The 23,361-nt window shown below is 45.4% G+C and overlaps 1 protein-coding gene across 1 annotated transcript in view; it reads right to left on the reverse strand.

Moving 5' to 3' along the window:
- Positions 1-889: 889 nt before the first annotated feature.
- Positions 890-23,361, reverse strand: part of NAALADL1 (N-acetylated alpha-linked acidic dipeptidase like 1) — a 362,700-nt gene continuing 340,228 nt past the window's right edge. The window contains exon 19 of the mRNA XM_085625455.1: positions 890-2,796. Coding sequence (XP_085481581.1) covers positions 2,616-2,796 — 181 coding nt within the window. The 3' untranslated portion in view covers positions 890-2,615. The remainder of the gene's footprint in view (positions 2,797-23,361) is intronic.

Raw genomic sequence — 23,361 nt, forward strand, 5'->3', positions numbered from 1 at the left:
CCGCTTTCCTGCCCCAAGTCCGTCATCCTAGCCGTGAAGTCCTCTACACAAGAACAGGAGCAGCCCGTGCAGGTAAGAGCAGTGGGGTGGTGAGGCCGGGTTGGGCAAGAGATTTCACAAGGGAAAATTTAATAAATAATTAGTTTTCCTTTGTCGTCTGTCTAAATCCCCCTTCACCCGGCCCCACCGCTCTTACTTGCAGGGGCCACAGCTGCACGAGAACCATCCTCCAGCTGCTTTCATCAGCCTGCAGCATTGGTTGTGATTGTGCTGACTCCGCTACGGCCGGTCCAACGAGCGCTTTGCTGTAGAGCTACTCTTCCCCTTCGGAGCTCACCAGCTACTGGGGACCAAATCCTGCAGTTATCTCGCATAGGAACTAGATAGTAAAATACCCCCTTTTTTGTTTTATAGTTTCTCTTGTAATTCCTCCGGCATACTGCCAGAACCATTAATCTAAATGGCTGCCTGCATTTTCATGCTGTTGCCCTCACCGCGTACTCTTGACCAGCTACTCCCACGCCAGCTGCCATGTGCCCACCGTGATCCTCCAGTCCAGACAATACTGTACAAATGTGGTGGATTTAATTTATGAGACCATGGGACAACATGTAACTAACAGGTGGTGGTTAACAAACATGTAATGTGGTCTTTCGTTAACAATTAGTAAAAAATCTAACTACAATTCAGGTCCTCCAGAGTTAAATTGAGTTGACTTAGCCTTATGAGCACATGTACCATCGGCGCACCTCCACGTTCCTCAGATGGTTAGGCATTGAGTGCATCATTGTACTCTTCCATTGTATCTGAAGTGTGCATTTCAGTCTCTAAAATCTGTTCATTATGTCTATTCTTCGTATTAAAAACAGGAAAGGCAAAGTATTATATCTATAAATATTGTAATTTTGTAAGTCTTATTGGTACAGACAATTATGACCCTACCCTGACTATAATTCTATTAATAAACACGTGAAGTTACATAGTACTTTCAATAATAGGACTTAACATTAGAGTTAGGCAGCAAATTAGATGATTTTGGCCTAAAGCCACAGTGGCCTACAAAAGGGCCACTGATTATGTGCATCATCACGCAGAATCAAATGTTATGCTTAAATTAGCTCCGAGGTGCCTATTTCTGCTAAACAATTCAGAAAAATTGCATTGTTTTACACCAGGTAATAAGAAATGTGTTACATTTGAAGATCTTAAAACTGTGACTTACGAAAACACACACAGCTGGAATGTAATCTGAAAAAACAGTACATGCACTTAACATTACCTGTACGATGTATTTTAAAAAAAAGTTGCCATTTAAACGGTTTAAAATATTTGAAGTCATGTAATGGCATATTTCTAGCACATGTTCTGCTACAGTGGTAGAAATACAACTGATTGTTTAGAAATATATATTAAAACAGATTTATAAATTATACAAATTATTGTAAACTGTATGGAACGTGTTAAAATTTAAAAACTATTATTTTAAAAACTGTAGAATTAATATTCAAAGGTGTAGAGAGAGCATACATAGTTATTTGTCTAAAAAAGTGAATTCATCTTAAAACTTTTAGAGAACATCTTTTGAGAAAAGGCGAAAGAAAATCTGAAAAGAGAATTGCTATATTCTTTTTCAAATTATGTATGCAATATTATTTAAAGATAATGTTTACCTTTCTGAAAATAATATAAAGCTGTCGTTATGAAAGTAGAGTGCATGAAGAAGTATAGGCAACATTTTTTCAAGAAGTGAAGAAAAATGTTAACATTTGTGATAAGCAATTAAAAAAGATCACAACACATTACTTAAGCAAGGCACATTACTGCACTTTTAAAATAGTATTCAAAGTGTTTTTTTAAAACAAAGAGCACAGATGTCTTTGAAAGTGTACAAACTTCTTTTTAAAAATGTATTACAAGTCTTTTGAAAAAAAGGACAGTGATTTTTTTATGTGCTCACAATTTTGTTTAAACCACAGAGAGAAATGTTCAAAAGTGTTCTGGATACCTTAAATAAAATTGTACAGAAATTGCTTTAAAATGAACTGAAATGCGTTCAATTGGTGCATAGAGACATTTCAAAAAGCATCCACAAGTATTTCCAAAAAGTACAGGAAATTATTTACAGTACCAATAAAAGTATCATTAGATGTGTGCAGAAACATTTTTTAAAGTGCAGGCAAGCATTAAAAAGTGAGTAGAATTATTTACAGAGAAACGCAATACCATATATGCTTTTAAAAAAGCGCACAGAATCATTTGCAAAAAAAGCAGGAATATTATTCGAATGTTGAGCCAAATTCCATTTCCAAAACTACATCAAATTACCAAAGAGTAGAAGGAGTGTCCCTGAACAACAGTCTCCATTTTGCGCCTCTGCGTCATCGTGGAGTAGAAGGGGTAGAGGAAAGCATACAAAACTTGCCTGTACACTGCCAGACCATATCAGTTCTTGGACAAGACCTAGACATCTGAGTGTACTTGTTGTTGAAGTTGAAGTCTACCTCTGTGGGTTGGGCCTGAATCCCACAATGAAGGGTCCACTGTGCACCTGAGGGATTGGGAGAGTTGTTGACATGATGAATATGTGCGAGCACAGTCTCCTGAGGAAACACATGCTAAATGACGGCTTCCAGGGTAGAGGCGGCACTCTCCACAGCTTGGATGGCGATGGTGAGATGCTTGTGCACTTCCTTCCACTCAGGTGAGGTGCACGGAGTACTGCTAGCTTTAGCATATGCATCCGCCAGGCCAGGAAAAGTGTTGACACCAGAGTTTTTGGAGGCCCAGAGTACATGACTGGAAGAGAAAGAATGGCTGGAGTATCCACATTTGTGTCATCAGAAAAATCTCAATGCATCTTTTTTTTAGCTCCTGTGCACATAGTTGAAATACAGAGATAGGTGCGAGAAAGTGGAGTTCAGACTATAGCCGGAAATGCTTGCCATTCAACATTTATAGAGATAAGGCGGGGACATTTTTTTTAGAAGAAGAGATTTGAGAATATGGGAGATTTAAGAGAGCTAATGAGAGAACCACGCTTTCAAGTGTATTATATAAGTGAGCTACAATCATTTACCATGGTTTCTGTGCTATATATACAGCTTAGAAAGGACTGTAAAACATCACAAATGACTGAACTGTCTAAAGAAGAATTAAAAAAGAAAGAAACGTTGATAGCTACACTCAGCATATTAGTTTTAATGCCAAAGAAGAACTGCAGCAATCCATGAACATTTTCAATATGAGGAATCAGAATTATTAAAATCAAAGACAGGAGAAACTGATTGATTAGAGCCTCAACTATCATTAGGGGGTGATTAGTTATATGGAACTGGCTCATTCCTCCATCTAAGTTCAAACCATGTGGGATGGCGGGACCCAGAAAAATAGTGCATATTGATCCTAGTAATAATAATTTTAAAATATAATGATTTTTGATACAAATGGTGGAATCATTATTCAAACGATAATTTGGTTCGGATTACTGACTTAATTGCTATATATGATTTATTTCCCATTTTGTATTTTTCTTAGATTTTTAACATGCTTTCATTCTTATTTTTCTATTAGTTGCAATAGATGAACTACTCTAATTAATGACTAAGCAAGACATGTTTGAAAAAAGTTTTAAAACATGTTGGAAGTTTAATCAAAATGGTAGACAGACTTGCACTACTCAGTAATATTTTAGATTTTGAGCAAAATCAGTGGCCTGCTGCAATTCTACGGCAGGACCGGAGGCTCCGAAAATGCTTCTCAATCTTTACTGGCAAATAAAACAGCAGCCAATGAAAAAACAGTAAACATTCCCAAAACGACATGTCCCATGAGGCTTTGAACCACGCCTCCTAAAACCCACCAATAGACAGTCATTAACTAGTTCAAAATAGAGGGGCACCATATTCCTGTCTCTTTCTTTGCTGCTCTGCAGTCAAGATAAGTGCCTCTCTATTTTCTACGTCTCAGTGATTACGTTGTTATGCTACTGCTTTTCCTTGCATTGTAATGTGCTCGAGGCGCTTGAACTTGCAGTGGCCAAATATATGCAGTTGAACCTGCGCAAAAGATTTGACAAAGAGGTTCGGTCACATTTACGGTCCGAATGCCCCCGACCTGACTTACCTTACAAGACTGCCCTCACCCTGGACACTGACACATCCACGCAGACCTTTCTTAAAAAATACAAGATCCAAAGAAGGGCACAGATAGAGCACTGCATGCATGCTGACAGAAACTCGTTGACGTTTCTGGCCCATTAGACAAGATCTTAGAGATGGCCCTACAAGCCCAAGAGACAGGCACTCCTGTTCACCCACACGCGCTTGCTGTGTGGACTCAGAGAGCAATATGCATCTTAGGCAATTCTAATTGCGTCTACCTCAGAACGCCGCAAGTCTGTGAATCTTCAAATTGACCCACAGTTGGTGAAATTGGCCACTGCAGAACCGGGTCCCCTAGCAGAAGGCCCAGTGTTTGGTGACTGCTTTGTTAAGGATAAAGCCAAGTTTGCTAACACATTCACCTCTCTTGACACATCTCAACCCTTGCTCAAACGAGTTTTCAACACCCCTTTCTGGCAGGGCTGGTCGTGGCAGAGAACGCAAGACTGGCCACTTCAAACGACAAGGTCCTATTCCCGAGTTCAACCCCAGGCGTAGAGGTTACACCCAAGATCCAGCCAATGCAGGGTTCTACCCTACCAGATCCAGAGGATTCCAGGGAAGAATTAATCTAGGAGTCAACAGGGGGTTCCCCAACTCCAACAACCAATCTGCAGGTAAGGGTTCCCAACCCCCTATTTAGCTTCCTCAGAGAGGCAGATTGAAGTACTTTATGCACAATTGTGCAAAGATAACTTCAGATTTTTAGGTTCTAGATACAGTTCAGGGTTATCTAATAGTATTGTCTCAAACCTCCTATCAGGATTCTTTCCCCCTCTCCTTTTTGTCCCAACACAGCAAGTCTTTTATAGATTCCGAACTTCAAGAACTTTTATCAAAACTGCGGATTGCGCTCATGTCCCCTCATCCGAGGGACTTCTGCGGCAACGTGTTTCTGGTACAAAAGAAAGGTGGGGGTCAAGGTTAGTTCTGAATCTCAGAAATGTCAAACCTTTTGGAATTTACTGTCACTTCAAGATGGAGGGCATCCATCTACTAAGGGATCTTCTTCAGGTACGAGATTGGATTGTTCTTCTCGATCACAAGGATGCCTATCTATCTGTCCCCATATACCCCTCTCATCATCGGTACCTGCAGTTCCTCTGAATGGCCAATGGTGCGAGTACCAATCTCTCCTGTCTGGCCTATCCTTGGCCCCGTGAGTGTTCACCAAACTTCTGAAGCCAGTGGTTGTCCCCTGAAGGGAGCTGGGAGTTTGCAGGATCATCTATCTGGACGACATGCCCTAATTAGTTTAAGACCACTCCCTTATGCTAACTCATTTGTCTTGGACATTGTCATTTCTTCAAGACCTGGGATTTGTGATAAATTCCAAAAAGTCCATGATTAGGTGTCTTTGAGATCCCTTGCCAGGATTGTGGGTTTGCTAGCGTCTTCAATTCAGGCGATTTTTCTAGGCCAGTTGCATTACAGGGCTCTTTGCCATCTGAAGATTCACTACTTGCAACAGGGTTTCAGTTATGACCACCTGATTTCTTTGTCCTCTGCAGCCCAGGAAGAACTTCAGTGGTGGCTCCTCCATATGGAGGCGTGGATTGGCAAAGCCATTTTAAGAGTCTCCCCAGACGTTGTCATCGAGTCAGACGTAAGTCGTTGGGGATGGGGGGCACGTTGTGGAGAATTTCTACCAGTGGTCGTTGGTCAGCTGAAGAATTATGACTTCACATCAATTGCCTGGAATTCCTGGCCGGCTCTTTTGCCATAAAATCAATCTTTCCCATCAAGAGCAACTACTGCATTCTCCTGCGGATGGACAACATCTTGGTGGTTCATTACATCAACCGCTTGGGTGGTATGAGATCACGCCTGCTTTCCAACATAGCCCGGGAATTCTGGCACTTCTGCCCAAAAGATTACGGTTCTGGAAGCATTCCTCCCTGGTAGGGACAATCTAGTAGTGGATTGGAATTCCAGATTCCTGAGGGACTACAGCGACTGGAAACTCCAACCTCACATCTTTCAGGAGATAATGTTTCAAGTGGACCTGCTTGCTTCGCGTCTCAGGGCTCAACTGAAACCGTTCTACATTTGGAGGCTGGATCCAATGGCTATGAGGACGGTTGCCATCCTTCAATCTTGGAAGGATCCGGTGAATTATGCTTTCCCACCATTTGCCATGATTCTAAGGGTGGCAGCTCAAGTAAGACGTCAATTGGTGACCCTGATTCTGGTCACCCCTCTGTAGAAGACACACTCATTGTTTCTGAAATCTCTGGAATTATCTGAGGCTCTTCCATTTCTCCTTCCTGTCTTCCCTCTGCTACGGTTGTATGATGGTACAACGCATGCCTGAACAACGCATGCCTGTACCATGCGGTCTCTACCATGACTGCATCTTTACCATGCATGCCTTTACCACGTAATTTTGTGGTAAGGACATGATCGATAAAGGGACATGCATGCTAAAGATCATATCCCTGCTCCCTGCTCTGTAAACTGTCCCTTTTCCCACTGCCCTGAGCCCTAACAATTAAACCCACACCCCGAAAACTACACCGACCCCCAGGCCCCCCCACCCGAAGCCCTAAAAATGGTTCCTTATATCCTAAACTACCCCAACCCTGCTCTATAAACTGTCCCTTTTCCCCCTGCCCTGAGCCCTAAAAATTAAACCCAGGCCCCAAAAACTACCCTTAGTCCAGCTCCCCACCCAGAGCCCTAAAAACTATCCCCTTCATTACTTAAGTACCCTGACTCAGCCCTCCCCCGTCCTGAGGCCTAAAACTGTCCCCTGCCCTGTAAACTGCCACTTTTCCCCAGCCCCGCCCTTAGTCCTAAAAACTGTCCCCCATCCTAAAAACTATCCTGACTCCAGCCCCCCATCCTGAGCCCTAAATACTGTTCCCTACATCTGCTAACTACCCTGACCTCAGCCCCCCTGCCCTGAGCCCTAAAAACCGGCCCTTACATTTACGAACTACCCCGACCCCAGCCCCCCTGACCTGAGCCCTAAAACTACTCCCTGCCCTACAAACAACCCCAATCCCCTCCTGAACCCTAAAACCTACTTCCCCCTTGAAAAACTACCCTCACCGTAGCCCCCTACCAAAAGCCCTAAAACTGCTCCCTGCCCTACAAACAACCCCAACCCCCTCCTGAATCCTAAAACCTACCCCACCCTGAAAAACTAGCCCCCCACATCCCCAAGACCCAGCCCCAACCCCATTTACCTTCCTGTTTTTCTCCTCCGTCCATCCGCTTGGCAATTAGACCACGCATTGCCTTAACCATGCATATGCGTTGTTACGGTATATATATGGTTAGGGCACGCTTGGTACGGCTTGCGGGGAACAGCATGTGTGGCTGAGCCCACATTGTTAAGGCTGTTTCCCCTCAGCTACTCCTGGACCCAGTGGGATCGCCACATCCTCTGATTCTTCAAGACCAGTTAACCCTCATGGTCTGGAAGATATTAGGAAACACGATCAGATTGCAGGCCTTTCGGCAGCAGCTGCTGAGTTTATACCTCAAGCTTGGGCTTCTTCCACCCGTAAACGATACTCTTCTGCATGAAAACGTTGGGTGGGCTGATGCCTTCAACAGGAGGTGGATCCCGTGGGATCGGAATTGAAAGATGTTCCGAAGTTCCTTTCGGAGTGTGCTGAATCGGGTTTGTGTTACAGGTCAGTAAATAATTTTAGATCCGCATTGTCCTCTGGACATAACCCGATTGATGGCAAGCCTGTGGGTGTCCATCCCATGGTATGTGAATTGATGAAAGGTATCAGGGTGGCTAATACTCTGAAGCCTAAATACACTAATTTATGGGATGTTACAAATGTTTTGTCTTTATTGGAGTCATGGCCTGATAATAGTGATTTCACCTTGAAACAACTTCCAGCTAAATTAACTATGTTTTTATGCTTGAATTCATGCCGACGAGTGTCGGATGTACGAGCTCTGGACCTTGCAGGTAGCTTGTTTTCTCCAGATGGTGTTTTATTTTTTCATTTTTTATTTAGAAAAGAACGAAGACCATGTCACGGTCCATTGATTATCCTACTTTAACCCACAATGCTAAATTATGTCTGGTAAAATGTTTGAAAGTTTATGAAGAATGTACTTTGGCTCATAGAACTGATCCTCTTGGTCTTTTGTTACTGGCTAGACAAAGGCCTTTTCACCCTGTGTCAGCTGTGACATTGGCCCGTTAGGTTTGTTGGGTCATGTCGGAGGCTGGTATTGATATTTCTGTGTATGGTGCTCCTTCTGCTAGAGGTGCTATGACATCTAAAGCGTTTGCTCTTGGGTCTAGATTGGAAGATATTCTTTGTGCTGCTAACTGGTCATTAGATTCTATGTTCAAGATATTTTACTATACACCTGTTGTGCATGTCTCTTCTGTTGTTGTTGGTGAGCTTTGAACCAGCATACTCAGAGCCTCCGTTCCTGCCATAGAATAGAAGAATTTCTAGTTTGTGCAACAAGAATTTTAAATTCTATTAAGGACATGGAGGCGAGGATTATCCTACCCGTTGGGACAGGTAAGATTTATGATCTCATGCTGTCATTGTAATGTATGGTATATATTTGATTTTCTACCACCCTTGTATTTGAATTTATGTGAAGATGGGATTCAAGTTCACCATTCTTTTCAGTTTCAGATTAGAAACAAAGTTAAAACCATGGCTTGGCTGTTCCAGTGGTTGGTGTCTTCTGTTCCGATACCTCTGCTTGGATTTCATCATTCTGCTGTGTCCTGTTGTTGTGTGCTTACCCTTTTGGACAATGTTCATTTTGGTGGATTGCTTGTTCACAAAGAAAGAGGCGGGAAGATGGTGCCTCTCTATTTTGTACTAGCTAATGACTGTCTATTGGTGGGTTTTAGGAGGCGTTGTTCCAAGCCTCATGGGACATGTAGTTTTGGGAATGGTTACTGTTTTTTCTTTGGCTGCTGTTTTATTTGGCAGTAAAGATTGAGAAGCATAATCCTCACCTACGTGTACTTAAAATAATCTACAATTCTTGTTGCATATGCTAGAAAATGTTCTATTCTCAGGGAGCTCTGCACTGTGAGGAGTAAAATACCAATAACTCTGATAACTAACCAGAAGTGCGACAATATATGTTTTTATTTTTTAATATTGTTACCTGCCTTTTTTCGAATTGGTGGACCCTATACGATGCACAGCAATGTGTTCTTTTTTTTAACATCATTACTAAGTTTTACTGCCTTGGTGTGTGCAACTAGCAGAGATTCCCACTAATCTAAGCTACAGCATGGACAAAGCGGTATGTTTTATTACAAGCTTTGATCTCAAGTTACCCTGAAAACAGTCTGTGCCCGAGGAGAGTATGCTATAATTGCTTCAGTTGCTCTACATCATTATTCATTACACTGTGGTCATTACATTGGGAGCTATTACACTTCAGGTGCATATTCGTGCCTTTACTTTGAGAGTCCTTTAGTTCGCAGGTAAGTGTTTATTAATTAAAGTAATTAGAAACTGCTCATGCTGTATTTGTCTTTTTAAAACACCCTGTGCGTGCACAATTTTTCTTTTCCTTTACTGCACTCTGCCATATTCTGCACTGTAACTCCTCTCACTTTGCCGCTTGAGACACGGAAGACGCACTAAGGTAGACTGTGATTGGTTGTGGGGAACCAATCCTATGTTTGGGGGTAGAGCCTGTCAGATCTCGCAGCCCTTATAATGGTGGCAGCAGCGCGGACGCACCAGGAATTAGGAACTGCTCCTGCTATGTTAGTCTGTCAAAAATACTATGTGCCCGCGCATTTTTACCTTTACTTCAACGCACTTTGCCGCTTTTGGCACGGTAACACCTCTCAATTTGATGCTTTAGACATGGAAGATGGGCCAAGGAAGACTGTTGTGGGGGCACCTATTCTATGTCAGCCCACGGAGGCTCAGATTATGCTTCTCTTTACTTTACTGGTAAAACGGCAGCCAATGAGAACTTTAAATTAGCATAACCCTGAAGGACAACAATCTCCATAGTACGCACCAGTCACATAACACTATATAATGTTCGTGACATAAAACATCTCACTCTTGCTTTGCTGCTGCAGCAGCGAGTTAAGTGATTTGCCCTTTTATATTAATTGCGTTGGTTAATATGCTGATTGTAATTTAACAAGAGTGCGCGCGCTTATCTCTTTCCGATCTGCGTATTTAAATGTGCTTTCTTTGATTGTGCGTGCGTATTGTTTTTCAAGTGTAGCGCTCCGGCGCTCATTGTGGCGGTGAACGACCATCCCAACGCATGCGTCACATCGCATGCGTTTACGTCGCGTGCCGTCACAACGCACGCGATGTTACGACGCGTGCGTTCACTACGCACGACGTTACATTGCGGGCGCCATTAGATCACGGGAGCTTTTAGAACGCAGGCGCCGGGACACGGACGGCGGGGAGACAACGCTGGAACCACGACGAGAGACAGGTAAGGATATGGTTTAGGGTAGTTATGGGGAGTGTAGTGGAGGGGAGGGTTTTAGTCTTTAGGGCTTAGGGTTAATAGTAGGATATGGTAGTGTTTTAGGCTTTAGGGTTAGGGCTCAGGTTTAGGAGTCGAATTTGGTAGTGTTTAGGCTTTAGGGTTAGGGCTTAGGGGTAGGAGTCGTATATGGTAGTGTTTTAGGCTTTAGGGTTAGGACTTAGGGTTAAGAGTCGAATATGGGAGTGTTTTAGGCTTTGGAGTTAGGGCGTAGGGTTAGGAGTCGTATATGGTAGTGTTTTAGGTATTAGGGTGAATGTTAATGTATGATACTGTTTTTGCCTTGTCTGTTTACGTCTTAGGGTTGAGGGAAGTGTCAGGGCGTTGTACTGTGTTTGGGTGGCTGTTAGGGAGAATTTTGCGGTGTGATAGAATGCGTGGTCTTTGTGTGCGTTGTAAAGGTCTTTTGCATGCATGTGAGGGCGCAGTGCGATGGTATGGTTTGCGTGGTGAATGCATGCGATGTAACAGTGCGTGCGATGTGAGAAATGCGATGTAATGGTGTGCGTTGTGTTTGTTTGCGTTGCATCGTAATACAGCCATTGTGGCCCACTAGTGTGTGGAGCGGGAGCGGGGCAGATGCCCTATGCGTGCATGAGGCGCAGACAGTCCTCTTTTTGTGGGCAACCGCTCGCGCATGCTCGGACAGCCGAATCAGACCTCTTATTGCCGATCGGCTTCCCACGCATACGCGGGCTTTACTGCATCAATCCTCAGCCTCCAGAATGCTCGACGGGGCGCATAAATGATTTTAAGGCTCTGCCTGAGAGACTATTGAAGGGTGGCTCCCTCCACAGGACAATTTTAATACTTTGGCAAAGTTTGCAAAAATAAGTTAGTGATAGGGTAAGTGCCTCATTTGCTTTCACTTTAGGGACAGCGTAGTTAGGGGCATTTCTTGCAACCAGTATATACCACTGCCAGCAGTAACACCCTTGGGCTATTCCCCCCCTGAAGTTCCTCCACACCTCCTGTTCCACAATGGCGTATTTCGCCGAGCAGGTTGACCAGTGGGCTGACTATGAGGATTATGCGGGGTATGAAGAGGTGCCTTACGAGCACTAGTTGGAGGAATAATTAGTGGAAGCCCTGGATACCCACGTCCAGGGTTCTGTGAACAGGGCGCTGATCAAGGCTCCACAGCCATTTGCCGAGCCCGTGAAACACTATGGTAAACAAACGTTTAAGGTGACTTTGGGCGAACCATCACAGCACTCCTCGGTGGAAGGACTTTCTCAGGTGGTGTCCTCTGTCCTTGACCACAGTTATGGTGGATCCCTCCCGACGGGAAATTTTTCCCTATTGATGACAGGGGAGATGGACGAGTCTTCTCTGGCTGCCCCAGATACTTCTGACTCAGACAAGGACACGGTGGAGCCAAAAAAGGCAACCAAAAAGAAACGCAAGACCCACAACGTCAGTGCAGCTCCACCTACCAGAAACCTGGCTTTCGACCCCAGAAATATTGTACAGCCGCGTTCTACTGAATGGGTGCCTTGTGTGGAGGTTGCTCATTATGTGCAAGAGAATCTCGGGCAAGGTTTTGAGCGTGAAGTTGAGAATTGACCCATAGCTCGCAGATATTGCCACGTCTGAAGCAGGAACTCTTGTGAATGGCTTGTTGTTCGGGGATACATTTGTGAAGTAATTGGGCAAGTATGTCTCGACATTCTCTGCATTGGACAAGGCCCAAAGCAATATCAAGAAGGTATTCCACACTGGCCTTTTTACCAGGCCGGTCGCTTTAGGGGTCGAGCTGCCGGCCGTGGATTTAATCAGACCTCCAGAGGCTTCGACCAGAGAGGACGTGGGGGCGTCCTTCGATCCAATTTCTACCCCACCAGAAATCGTGGTGGTAGAGGCAGACACCAGAAGGGAGGCTACTGAGGACAGAGTAGCGACAGAGATGCTTCCTATCCAGTTAAATCTAATTCAGTGGGAAGATGTCAAGGTGGGGCGTCGAATTGCTTGGTTTGTTCACAAGTGGAGAACCCTGACTTGCGATCCTTGGATACTGCAGACAGTGCAAGGTTTTCAGATAGACTTTTACGCAACACCTCGACAAACACACAGACCACAACCACTACATTTTTCCCATGTAGAGAGATCTTTTATAGACAGCGAAGTGGCATCTCTGATACAAAAAGGAGCAATTGTAAAGACTACACCTCACACTCACGCTTTTACCAGCATGGTGTTCCTTGTGCCAAAGAAAGATCAGGGCTTCCGACTGGTGCTAAACCTCAAAGAGTTCAACTCTTGGGTAGTGTATCGCCACTTCAAGATGGAGGGCATACACTTACTCCGAGACTTACTCTTGGAAGGAGACTGGATGGTGCGACTCAATCTAAAAGGCGCTAATTTAGTGGTTTTCCCTCCACACAGGAGATTCCTTCAGTTACAATGGGGAAACACATGGTACGAATTCTCCGCTCTTCCATTCGGACACTCACCCGCCCCTTAGTGTTTCACCAAGCTCCTCAAACCGGTGTTTCAGTTTTTGAAAGAGCGAGGGGTAAGGCTCATCATCTACTTAGACGATATCCTGATAATAGCACAGAGTGTGACTACAGTTCTTCATCATCTAGCATTGATGACACAACTCCTACAAGAGTTGGGGTTTGTTATCAATTTAGACAAATCTATGATGACTCCAGCACAATTGATGGAGTTTTTGGGGTTCCAGGTAAACTCGGTGACGGCACAGCTATTGCTTCCTCTGAAGAAACGGATTGCCATCAAGATGAGTTGAGGAGAGCGCTGTCCTTTCAGACCATATCCTTACGGACATTGGCCAGGATGGTGGGCCTGTTAGCCTCGTCGATTCAAGCTATTTTCCCGGGTCCCCTTCACTACAGGGCACTGCAGAGGTTACAAATTCTACATTTACGCAAGTGTCTGAGCTACACAGAACAGATTTTGTTAAATCAGGAGGCCAGGACAGAAATTTCATGGTGGTTGGAGCACATGGATGCATGGAATGACAAGACCATTTTTGCGTCAGTTTCAGAAGTTGTGATCGAATCGGATGCCAGCAGATGGGGCTGGGGAACCTGGTGTGGCTCCGTGGAGACGGGGGGCAGATGGTCCCCGGAGGAGCTGAAACTCCACAAAAATTGTCTAGAGCTTTTGGCAGGCTCGTTTGCGATCAGGACACTGTCTTCACAGAAAGCGAGCTGTTGCATACTCCTGAGAATGGACAATCTCTCAGCAGTACGATATATCAATCGTCTGGGGGCACGAGATCCCGGCTAATAGTGGAAATAGCCAAGGATTTCTGGCACTATTGCCTACTCCACCACATTTCGGTGATAGTGGAGTCCACGTCTGTCAGCTCCAATGTGGTGGCAGATTGGAACTCTCGTTTTCTTTGGGATTCCAGCGACTGGCATCTCCACCCCAAGATTTTCCAGCAAATGAACGGCAAGTGGGGCCCCTGTGCGATAGATCTCTTCGCGTCCAGATTAAATACACAACTGCCTCAGTTTTACAAGTGGCGGCCAGATCCTCTGGGTATGCTGTATGCATTTCCTCCGTTCTTCATGATTCAGAGAACATTGGCGCAGGTCCTCAGGCAGAGAGCGAAGGTAATGCTGATATCCCTGTGTTGGAGAGCACAAGCATGGTTTCAAGCAGTGCTGGTCCTGTCTTGTGCACCCCCAGTACGTCTGATTTAATTTCCAGAGATTTTGACGGACCCTCTGGTTCAACCTCATCCGCGTGTACTTCAAGGACAATTGTCACTCATGGCGTGGAGACTTTCCGGAGATGCTGGCAAATGCCGGGAGTTTCTGAGAGCACACTGTTTTTCTTGTCCCAATCCTGGGCCCCAGCTACACATAAACGATTTGAGTCAGCTTGGCTTAAGTGGGTTAGTTGGTGTGCTTACATGACAGGGGGGATCCCGTGGGATCCGGAATCCATATGATAGTTAATTTCCTGTCAGAGATGGCAAGTATAGGTTTAGTCTACAGGACGGTTAACAATTTTAGATCGGCGATCTCAGCTGGTCACCCTCATGTGGATGGTAAACCAGTGGGGGAACATCCCTTGGTCTTCACCGCACTTTGCACTAGTCCTCAGACTTCAATCCCAGGATCACACTCTCCCCAGCAGCTCCGCTGTGCTGTGTGCCGCCCGTCAGCCCATCCGTGCAGGTTTCAATGCTTCCCTGATACTGGGATCAGTTTTTGTGCTCATTTGTGCCTGACTGCACTTAATCCTTCGCTGTTTTCACCTTTCCACCCTTTTACTCTGCCTCTGACTTACTGTGTTATTTTTCATTTTCTTACGTGCTCATTGTTGCCTGATTGCGCTTAATCCTTCACTGTCTTTACTGTTTTACCCTTTTACTCTGCCTCTCACACACCGTGTTTATTTTGCATTGTTTTATCCCCACTCTGCCTGATTGTGCTTCATTTCTTTTTTCTCTGCCCTACTCTTCCTGCCATTTTGCCACCATTGCCGCTGCCACATCCACCCATGACCTCTCCCCCTGACCTCCCCGCCTTATAGCTACTCGTCCCATTCCCCTCCCCTACATATTGGGGGCCACTGCACGGTTGCGCAGCGTGCGCGCCTAAGGCAAGCCCGTCTGCGCCCATCCGCGACCCGACCATGGCCAGCACCAGGACTCCTGGTTCTCCAAAGCCTCACCACTACGACTCAACCACCCTCCACGTACTCAACCCCGGAAGACACGCCAATTGCGCAAAATCTTCACCGAACAACACTCACGGGCACTACTCGTGCAGACCCTGTCGCAAATCCTTCATCATCGACAGAGCCCACGCGATCACCGAAAGAACGCCCGACGCACACACCACCAAAACCCAAACCCTGACTTGCATCCTGCTCAACGTGTGCTCCCTGCACCGTCACGCTATTGAGATCTGGGGCCTGCTCGACTCCCTCCCGCCCGACGTCACCTTTTTCACTGGAAACCTGGACCAACGCCACCACCGGTCCCGACCTAGTCACCGCCATCCCTGACAGCTACAAGATCCAGAGAAAGGACCGCCCACACTGCCCTGGAGGAGGACTCGCCATCGCACACAAGACCCCCTTCCGCCTCTCCACATCCAGCAGGAGCGACCCCCACTGCAACATAGAACACCTCCACCTCCAGATCCAGACAAGCCCCAGGACCACGCTACGCAGCACCCTAATCTACAGACCGCCAGGACCCCGCACCCTCCACGTGACTACCATCGCAGATCTCGCCGCACCCCACACCATCACCTCCACGGACTACATTCTACTCGGTGACCTGAACTTCCACCTCGACAACAGCAACGACCCCGACTCCACTGATCTCCTCGACAACCTAGGGTTGAAGCAGATCATCAACACGCCCACCCACAGAGCGGGCCACACCCTCAACCCCATCTTCGCGGGAGGAACAAACATCCGCTTCTGCCACACCACCCAGCCCATCTGGACTGACCACCACTGCGTCTACTTCACCTTAACACCACCACCGCACCCAAACTCGCCCTACGCCTACCACATAGGAACTGGAGCAAGGTCACAGAGGAACTCCTAAACACCACCCTCCTCCAAGACCCCCCCAGCTCCACAACCGACACCAACTCCGGAGCCAAGTAATTTCACTGCTGGATTGCCTGCTGCGCCGACAAGCTCGCACCCCTCCGCCACCTTGCCAAACAACGCCTGCTGAAAGCTACCTGGTTCATCACAGAGCTTCAAGAAGCCAGACGCTCCCGCAGACGCCTAGAGAAAACCTGGCAAAACCTAAAAACTACGGAAGCACGTAAAGACCACAAGAGGACCCTGAAGGAATACCACCAGCGCATAAGAGACACCAAACGGACCTTCATAAGAGACAAAGTCCAGACCAATGCGACCAACACCAAGGAACTGTTCAACGTCATACAGCAGCTGGCAAAACCCACCTGCGAAGCCACGGACATCACACCTTCCCAGGAACTCTGCGACAAGCTTAGCCCCTACTTCCATCTAAAGATCAAGGCCCACTATGACCACTTCAGTGAACCAACGACGACCACCACCCCCCTACCCACCGCCGCCAACAGGCCGACCATCATGTCCTGGGATCCCGCGACCGTCGAAAGCATCACAGCTACCATGAAGAAAACCCACTCTGGGGCCCCTACGGACCCCTGCCCATCGCACATCTTCCACAGGGCTGCCACCGTCATCGCACCCGAACTAGGATGCACCATCAATGCCGCCCTCAAATCCGGCATTTGCCCAGATGACTGGAAACAGGCAGAGGTAAAACCCCTCCTCAAGAAACCCTCAGCTGACCCAACGGACCTGAAAAACTACCGGCCCATCTCTCTCTTCCCCTTTGCGGTCAAAGTCACCGAGAGACTCGTAAACACCCAGCTGACCACCTTCATAGAATAGAACTCCATCTTGGACGCCTCCCAGTCGGGATTCCGCAGTAACCACAGCACCGAGACCGCCCTCCTCGCCGCCGCCACTCCCTTCCTCTCCGAACCCACAGAAATCAACTGCGGAGTACCCCAGGGATCTTCGCTAAGTCCCACGCTCTTCAACATCTACATGGCTCCCTTCGCCACCATCGTCAGACAGCACGGGCTCAGCATCGTATCCTACACCGACGATACCCAGCTCATCCTCTCGCTGATGAAGAATTCCGAAGACACCAGACTTTGTTTCCAGGAAGGCATGAAGAAGGTGGCAGCCTGGATGAAGGACAGCTGCCTGAAGCTAAACTCAGAGAAGACCGAGGTCCTCATCCTCGGTCCCTGCACCTCCGACTGGGACAACACCTGGTGGCCCACCGCCCTCAGGAGCACACCCACCCCTACAGACCACGCTCGGAATCTTGGCATCGTCCTTGACTCCTCCCTCTTCATGAACCGAAAGATCAACGCCGTCACATCCACCAGTTTCAACTGCCTTTGCATCCTCTGTAAGACCTTCAAGTGGATCCCCTCCGACTTCAGACGGACAGTCACCCACGCACTCATTACCAGCAGACTGGACTACGGCAACGCCCTCTATGCCGGAATCAACAAAACTCTCCTGCATAGACTCTAGACCATCCAGAACGCCGCTGCCAGACTCATCCTTGGGACACCGCGCCATGAGCACATGACCCAACACTTACGAGACCTCCACTAGCTCCCCATCGAGAAAAGGGTCACATTCAAACTCCTCACCTACACCTACAAATCCCTCCACAACATCGGACCCAAATACCTCAACCACATTCGCAGACACAGAACCGGTGGGAGAGCCTTCTCCTACATCGCAGCCAAAACCTGGAACGAGCTCCCTCTGAACATCAGGTGCTCCCCGACCTTGCACACGTTCAGACCTGGCTCTTCGACTAATCCGGAACCTCGCCCCCACGCGCCTTGAGACCCTCACGGGTGAGTAGCGCGCTTTATAAGCCCCTGATTGATTGATTCACTAGTCTGCACTGTAACTCCTCTAACTTTGCTATTTGAGACACAGAAGATGTGCTGTGATTGGTTTTGGGGGAACAAATTCTATCTTTAAGGGTGGAGCCTGTCAGAGCACACAGACCTTAAAATGGCGGCAGAAGCTCAGATGCACCAGTAATTAAGAACTGCTCAGACTGTATTTGTCTTTTCAAAATACTCTGTACCTGTGCATTTTTACCTTTACTTCACTGCACTTTGCCGTATTCTACACTGTAACACATTTCAATTTGTCACATGAGACATGGGAGGTGCGCCAAAGGCACGCCTGTGTGGGCCCATCTGTGGCCGGACTGCAACCTGCGCCATGAGCTCTAGCCAATTCAGCCCTCAGGAAAACACCAGGGAAATGCTGCTTTGGCTCAATAAGTCAGGCAAGCATTCTTTATGCATTACTTTTAATGTTAGTGAGACAAATAAGAACCTTCTGTATAACAACTGCCAGTTTTCATGCCAGTTAAAGCCATTATCATCAAGCAGGGATGTCTGAGTTGCACCTCCCTCATTTCCCTCATAAGATGCCAGACACCAAGTCTCCTAAGTTGAAATGCTTGCTGATCAACACCTGCTACGCTGTCAAACATAAATATGAGCTTTTGGAGCATTTAGACACATATACTCATTATATAGCTTTTCTAATGAAATCTTAGGCAAATGAGTCCTCCGATCCAGGCGTGACTGCGGTTTCACCAGGGGCTATACCATTACTAGAATAGATCAGGTGGGCAAACGCGGTGGAGGCTTAGAAGTAATATACTGCTATTATCGAGACTGTATGTGAGCCCTCTAAAAAACGGATAGCAAAGCCCTATCTTTCAAATGCAAATTGATTAATAATTCCTCATTCTATGGCTTACTGATCTATAGACCCCCAGGCGTTCAACCTAAATTTCTAGATGCCTTAAGCGACTTCACAGAATCATGCATGACATATAATAATTACACCATACTAGGTGATTTCAACTTTCATTTGGGTGATCATAACAACAAAGAAGAAGCATCACTCAGAAATAACATGAGTGTTTCAATTTCATACAACTTGTGAAATCAGTTACTCACACAGCAGGTCATAACTTAGATGATATTTTTTCTAACTATCCCGATCTACAATTGTAAGCTGTTCTTCCAATGACCTGGACAGATCACATGTCAATCTTTTTCAATATAAATATACCAGTGACAAAACCTATAGCCAACAAAAATGGTCAGGACAAAAAGATTAGAATTTGGAATAAAATTAACGGATTTGTACTAATTGATATGCTTGAGGCTACACAACCATCCCTTACGGGTGATCCCAATGTAGCCATAGAAAGCTAACAAGGTTGGATCAATGGTGTAGCCAATCAGTTGGCCCAAACTAGATCTTAAAAATCATAGAAGCGGGCCTACAGCACCATCTCTCTCAAATTTAGAGCAACGAAACAGGATTGTTAAATAGAGGAAAAAGGTTGGAGAAGAAGTTTCTGCAGAGAGAAAAGAGCTAGGTATAAGCAAATCATACATAAATAGAAAAAAACGATTATAGGGGAAAACACCAAATATTTTTGGGAAAAAATGAATTTGGCAAGAAATCCTTCCACAGAACTTTTTTAAACAGTTCAGGTGCACTCTTTGACGAATTCCTTGATCCCTAGTCACTTGCTCGGCAAAGAGTTAGCAGAATCTTTTAAGAACAAAGTTGGGACAGTTTACAGAGTCTTTGATGCCAGTCGAATCTCTAATCCCCCAACTTCAGGGAAGGACACCTCAGGTCAAAGGATCTCTAGGCTCCGCACGTTTCCGCTCACAACCATTGCTCGGGTGATAAAACTGATAGGTTGCACTAAATCAGGAGCTCCTTTTAACCCATGCCTGCTGAACGTTCTCCAAGATGTAGCAGGACCTTTAGCCATACCGCTCGCCACCCTACTGAACAGTATCATCAATGTAGGCATTTTCTTCACCAATTGGGAAAAGGCCTCCATTCTCCCCTTGCTCAAAAAAATCTTCCCTTAATCCAGGCGAGGAAAAAAATAAAATAACGTACTTACCTGTAAACTGTGGTTCTCCAGCATTGGTATCTTTCATAGATTCACATGCTTGAATCATTCCGGTCATCTAAATGGGAGTCCCACGGTACATTAAAAGCAGTAAGCATTAATTTTAAAATTGAAGTTAATGGAGAAAAAGAAAAACGTTCACTTTAGAATCTCATCCTAGTCATTTGGAATGGTCATTATTCCAGCCAATGTGGCGACAACACCCTCTATAACCCTCTCCACAGAGGCTCAAGGCTCTTGGATTTTCGAGCACAAGTAAAGTTTAAGTGTATAAAAGTAACCAGGGGAGCCTCTAAGCGGAGGAGGGTGGGTAACATGTGAATCTATGAAAGATACCAATGCTGTAGAACCACAGTTTATAGGTAAGTAACTTATTTTCTTCTCCAGTATTGGGGTATCTTTCATAGATTCACATAATTTAATCCAAATAGATAGCAGTATTATTATAGGCATGTATGCTGACATATGGCATGCAGGAAAAAAAAACATACATAACCATGTATCTAGTAAAAAGCAACACAAATACACACACACACACACAAACATTTACATGCACCTATGAATTTAAATATAAAAGTGTATATAACAATGTATACACAAAAACAACCCTAATTCAGTTGTATACAAAATAAAATATATAGTCAAACCATATAGGAAGGTGGGAAGGAGAGAGGCTCACTTTATTGAGAAAGATTAAGGAGAACCGCTTGTCCTACAGCTGTGTCAGCATTGCTTGTGGCTTCCAAACAGTGATGCAGTGTAAATGTGTGGTTGCTGGACCAGGTTGCTGCTCTGCAAATCTGTTGTATAGGTAAACGGCAAAGAGGGCTGTCGAAGAGGAAACAGCTCTTGTAGAGTGAGCTTTCGCTGTCAAAAACAGTGGTTTGCCTGCTTGTTGATGGCGTAACTGTATAGCTGCTGATATCCAACGAGCTATAGTCTGTTTAGTAACAGGTTATATATTTTCATTATTTATTGTCTTTTATAATCAAATTGTTCAAAATAAAGACTTAATACATTGAAATTAAAATATTTTCATATTTCCAGTGTGTGACTACTGGTCCTGCCCCCTTGCGGGATTCATGCTGTACATGGCGAATTCACCATAGCAAGCATCCTTTTAAAACCACCAAATCCGCATCATTACCTCCGCTATGGATATTATCACAGTAGCGCATATAACCACTTTAGCAAACGTGACACACACACACGGGTTAAAATTACCATCACCACCGTATAAATCGATAAACAACCGCGTATGGCACCGCGTGTGACACGGAGGAGTACATGATGTTCTCCTCCTGAAGAAACTATTTGTCTATGTTTATGTTTCTGTGTTTTGTCTGTCTTCTTCCTTTTCAGGTTTTTACAGCAGAACTAGGAGGACACAATCCCCCTCCTCAATCGCATTTTAGCATGAGCGACACTTGTTATTTCACTTGGCCAGGGAGACTTCAACTGACCACCAAACTGTTTTTTAACACACATCACTTCACAGGTCCTGAAGAAAGCCAGCATAATATAGAGACTGGCTGAAACATGTAGACCTATTCCCAGGATATTTGAGTCATAACATTAAAGTCTACAAATATCTGCCCTTTTCTATTTTAACCCTGGCATAGGGCCCGCCATTAAAATGACCCTTTATTACTAAAAGGGACCCTATAGACAGTTTTAATATCACTTTCACTGCACCATACTGCACCAAAAAAAAGACGCTCCGCTGTAGTTCAGGTGTCGTAGCACACGGCGCACTAGGCACCTTGGGTGGGACCCGATGATGAAGCATGCCACCAACTATGTTGTTGGGTGAGGGTTTTCATTAAAAAACAATTGGTTTCCCACAACATAAACATGAGGCTTCAAGGATTTGAGCCAGTTCTTCTTGATTATAATGTTAGTAACATGATATCCCTTCCTGACATTCCCACAAGCCACAAACAGCTGGTCAGTTTTGTGGATGCTGGTGGTCTTCTGCAAACAGACTTTTATACACCTCTTGAGATCCAAGGAGTGTAATGATCTTTCCGCAGGTGTTTGTAGATTTGGGAAAAAAGTCTTTAATATGACTAGTTCATTTAAATGAAAATCAGATGTTACCTTAGGGATGAAAGTAGGATTGGTACGAAGTATAACAGAGTCCCTTGTAAATTGAAGGAAAGGGTGACAAATAGTGAAAGTTTGTATGTCGCCTACTCGTTTAGCTGACGTAAGAGCCAGCAGAAGGGATGTTTTTTCATGTGATATATTTGAGGTCCGCTCTATGAATGGGCTTAACTGGATCATTCGTAAGTTGTGCCAGTACAATGTTGTGATGCCAAGGCGGAGGTGGCCGCCTTATTGGTGGGAACATCCTAAACAAGTCTTTTAGAAATTGTTTCATAATTCTTGATGAACAAAGTAACTGTGACCCATTATGCTGCCGAAACCTGGATATTGCGGAAAGGAAAACCTTAATGGCCGAATGGGAGGGACTGGACTTTTCCAGCTGTAGGAAAAAATGTAGTAACTTCTCTGGTGGCAAATGAATAGGATATACCTTGGAGCTTGAACACCAATGACAGAATCTTTTCCAGTTGAGCTTGTAAGTCTTTATAGTGGATTGAGCTCTAGCACTTGCAAGGACCTCACGACAATCGGCTGGGATGGCTAGACCGGCGAACTCATAGTGTTCAGGAGCCAAGGCGACAGTCAAAGAGATGTTGGGTCTGGATGACGAACCTGGCCATGATTCATCGTCAACAGGTTCGGTATCGGATGTAACAGAATGGATGTGCACTCCGAGAGAAGGAGGAGCTCTTTGAACCAGAACTGGTGAGGCCAACTGGGTGCTATGAGCAGTATTCTGCAAGGTTCCTTCCTCATCTTCTGGAGCACCCTTGGAATTATAGGAAACGGAGGAAAAGCATTCCTGCACAATCCCTGTTGGGGTAGCCAGCTGGCAAAGAATAAGCATTTGCAGTTCTGATTGGTCACAAATAGGTCTAAATTCGGTTTGCCCCATGGTTGAAAGAGGCGATCCAAAATTGGTTGGTGCTGGTCCCACTTGTGACTGGCAGAGATTGACCTGCTCAGTGAATCTGCAAACATATTGGCCACTCCTGGAAAATGTTCCGCTGTTAAGATTATCTGGTGCTGAATTGCCCAATCTCAAATTTGTTGGGCTTGTAGAGATAGCGGAGTTGATCTTGTTCTGCCTTATTTGTTTAGATAGTGCAT

This window comes from Triturus cristatus, chromosome 9 (genome assembly GCF_964204655.1).
Source record: "Triturus cristatus chromosome 9, aTriCri1.1, whole genome shotgun sequence".
NCBI lineage: Eukaryota > Metazoa > Chordata > Amphibia > Caudata > Salamandridae > Triturus > Triturus cristatus.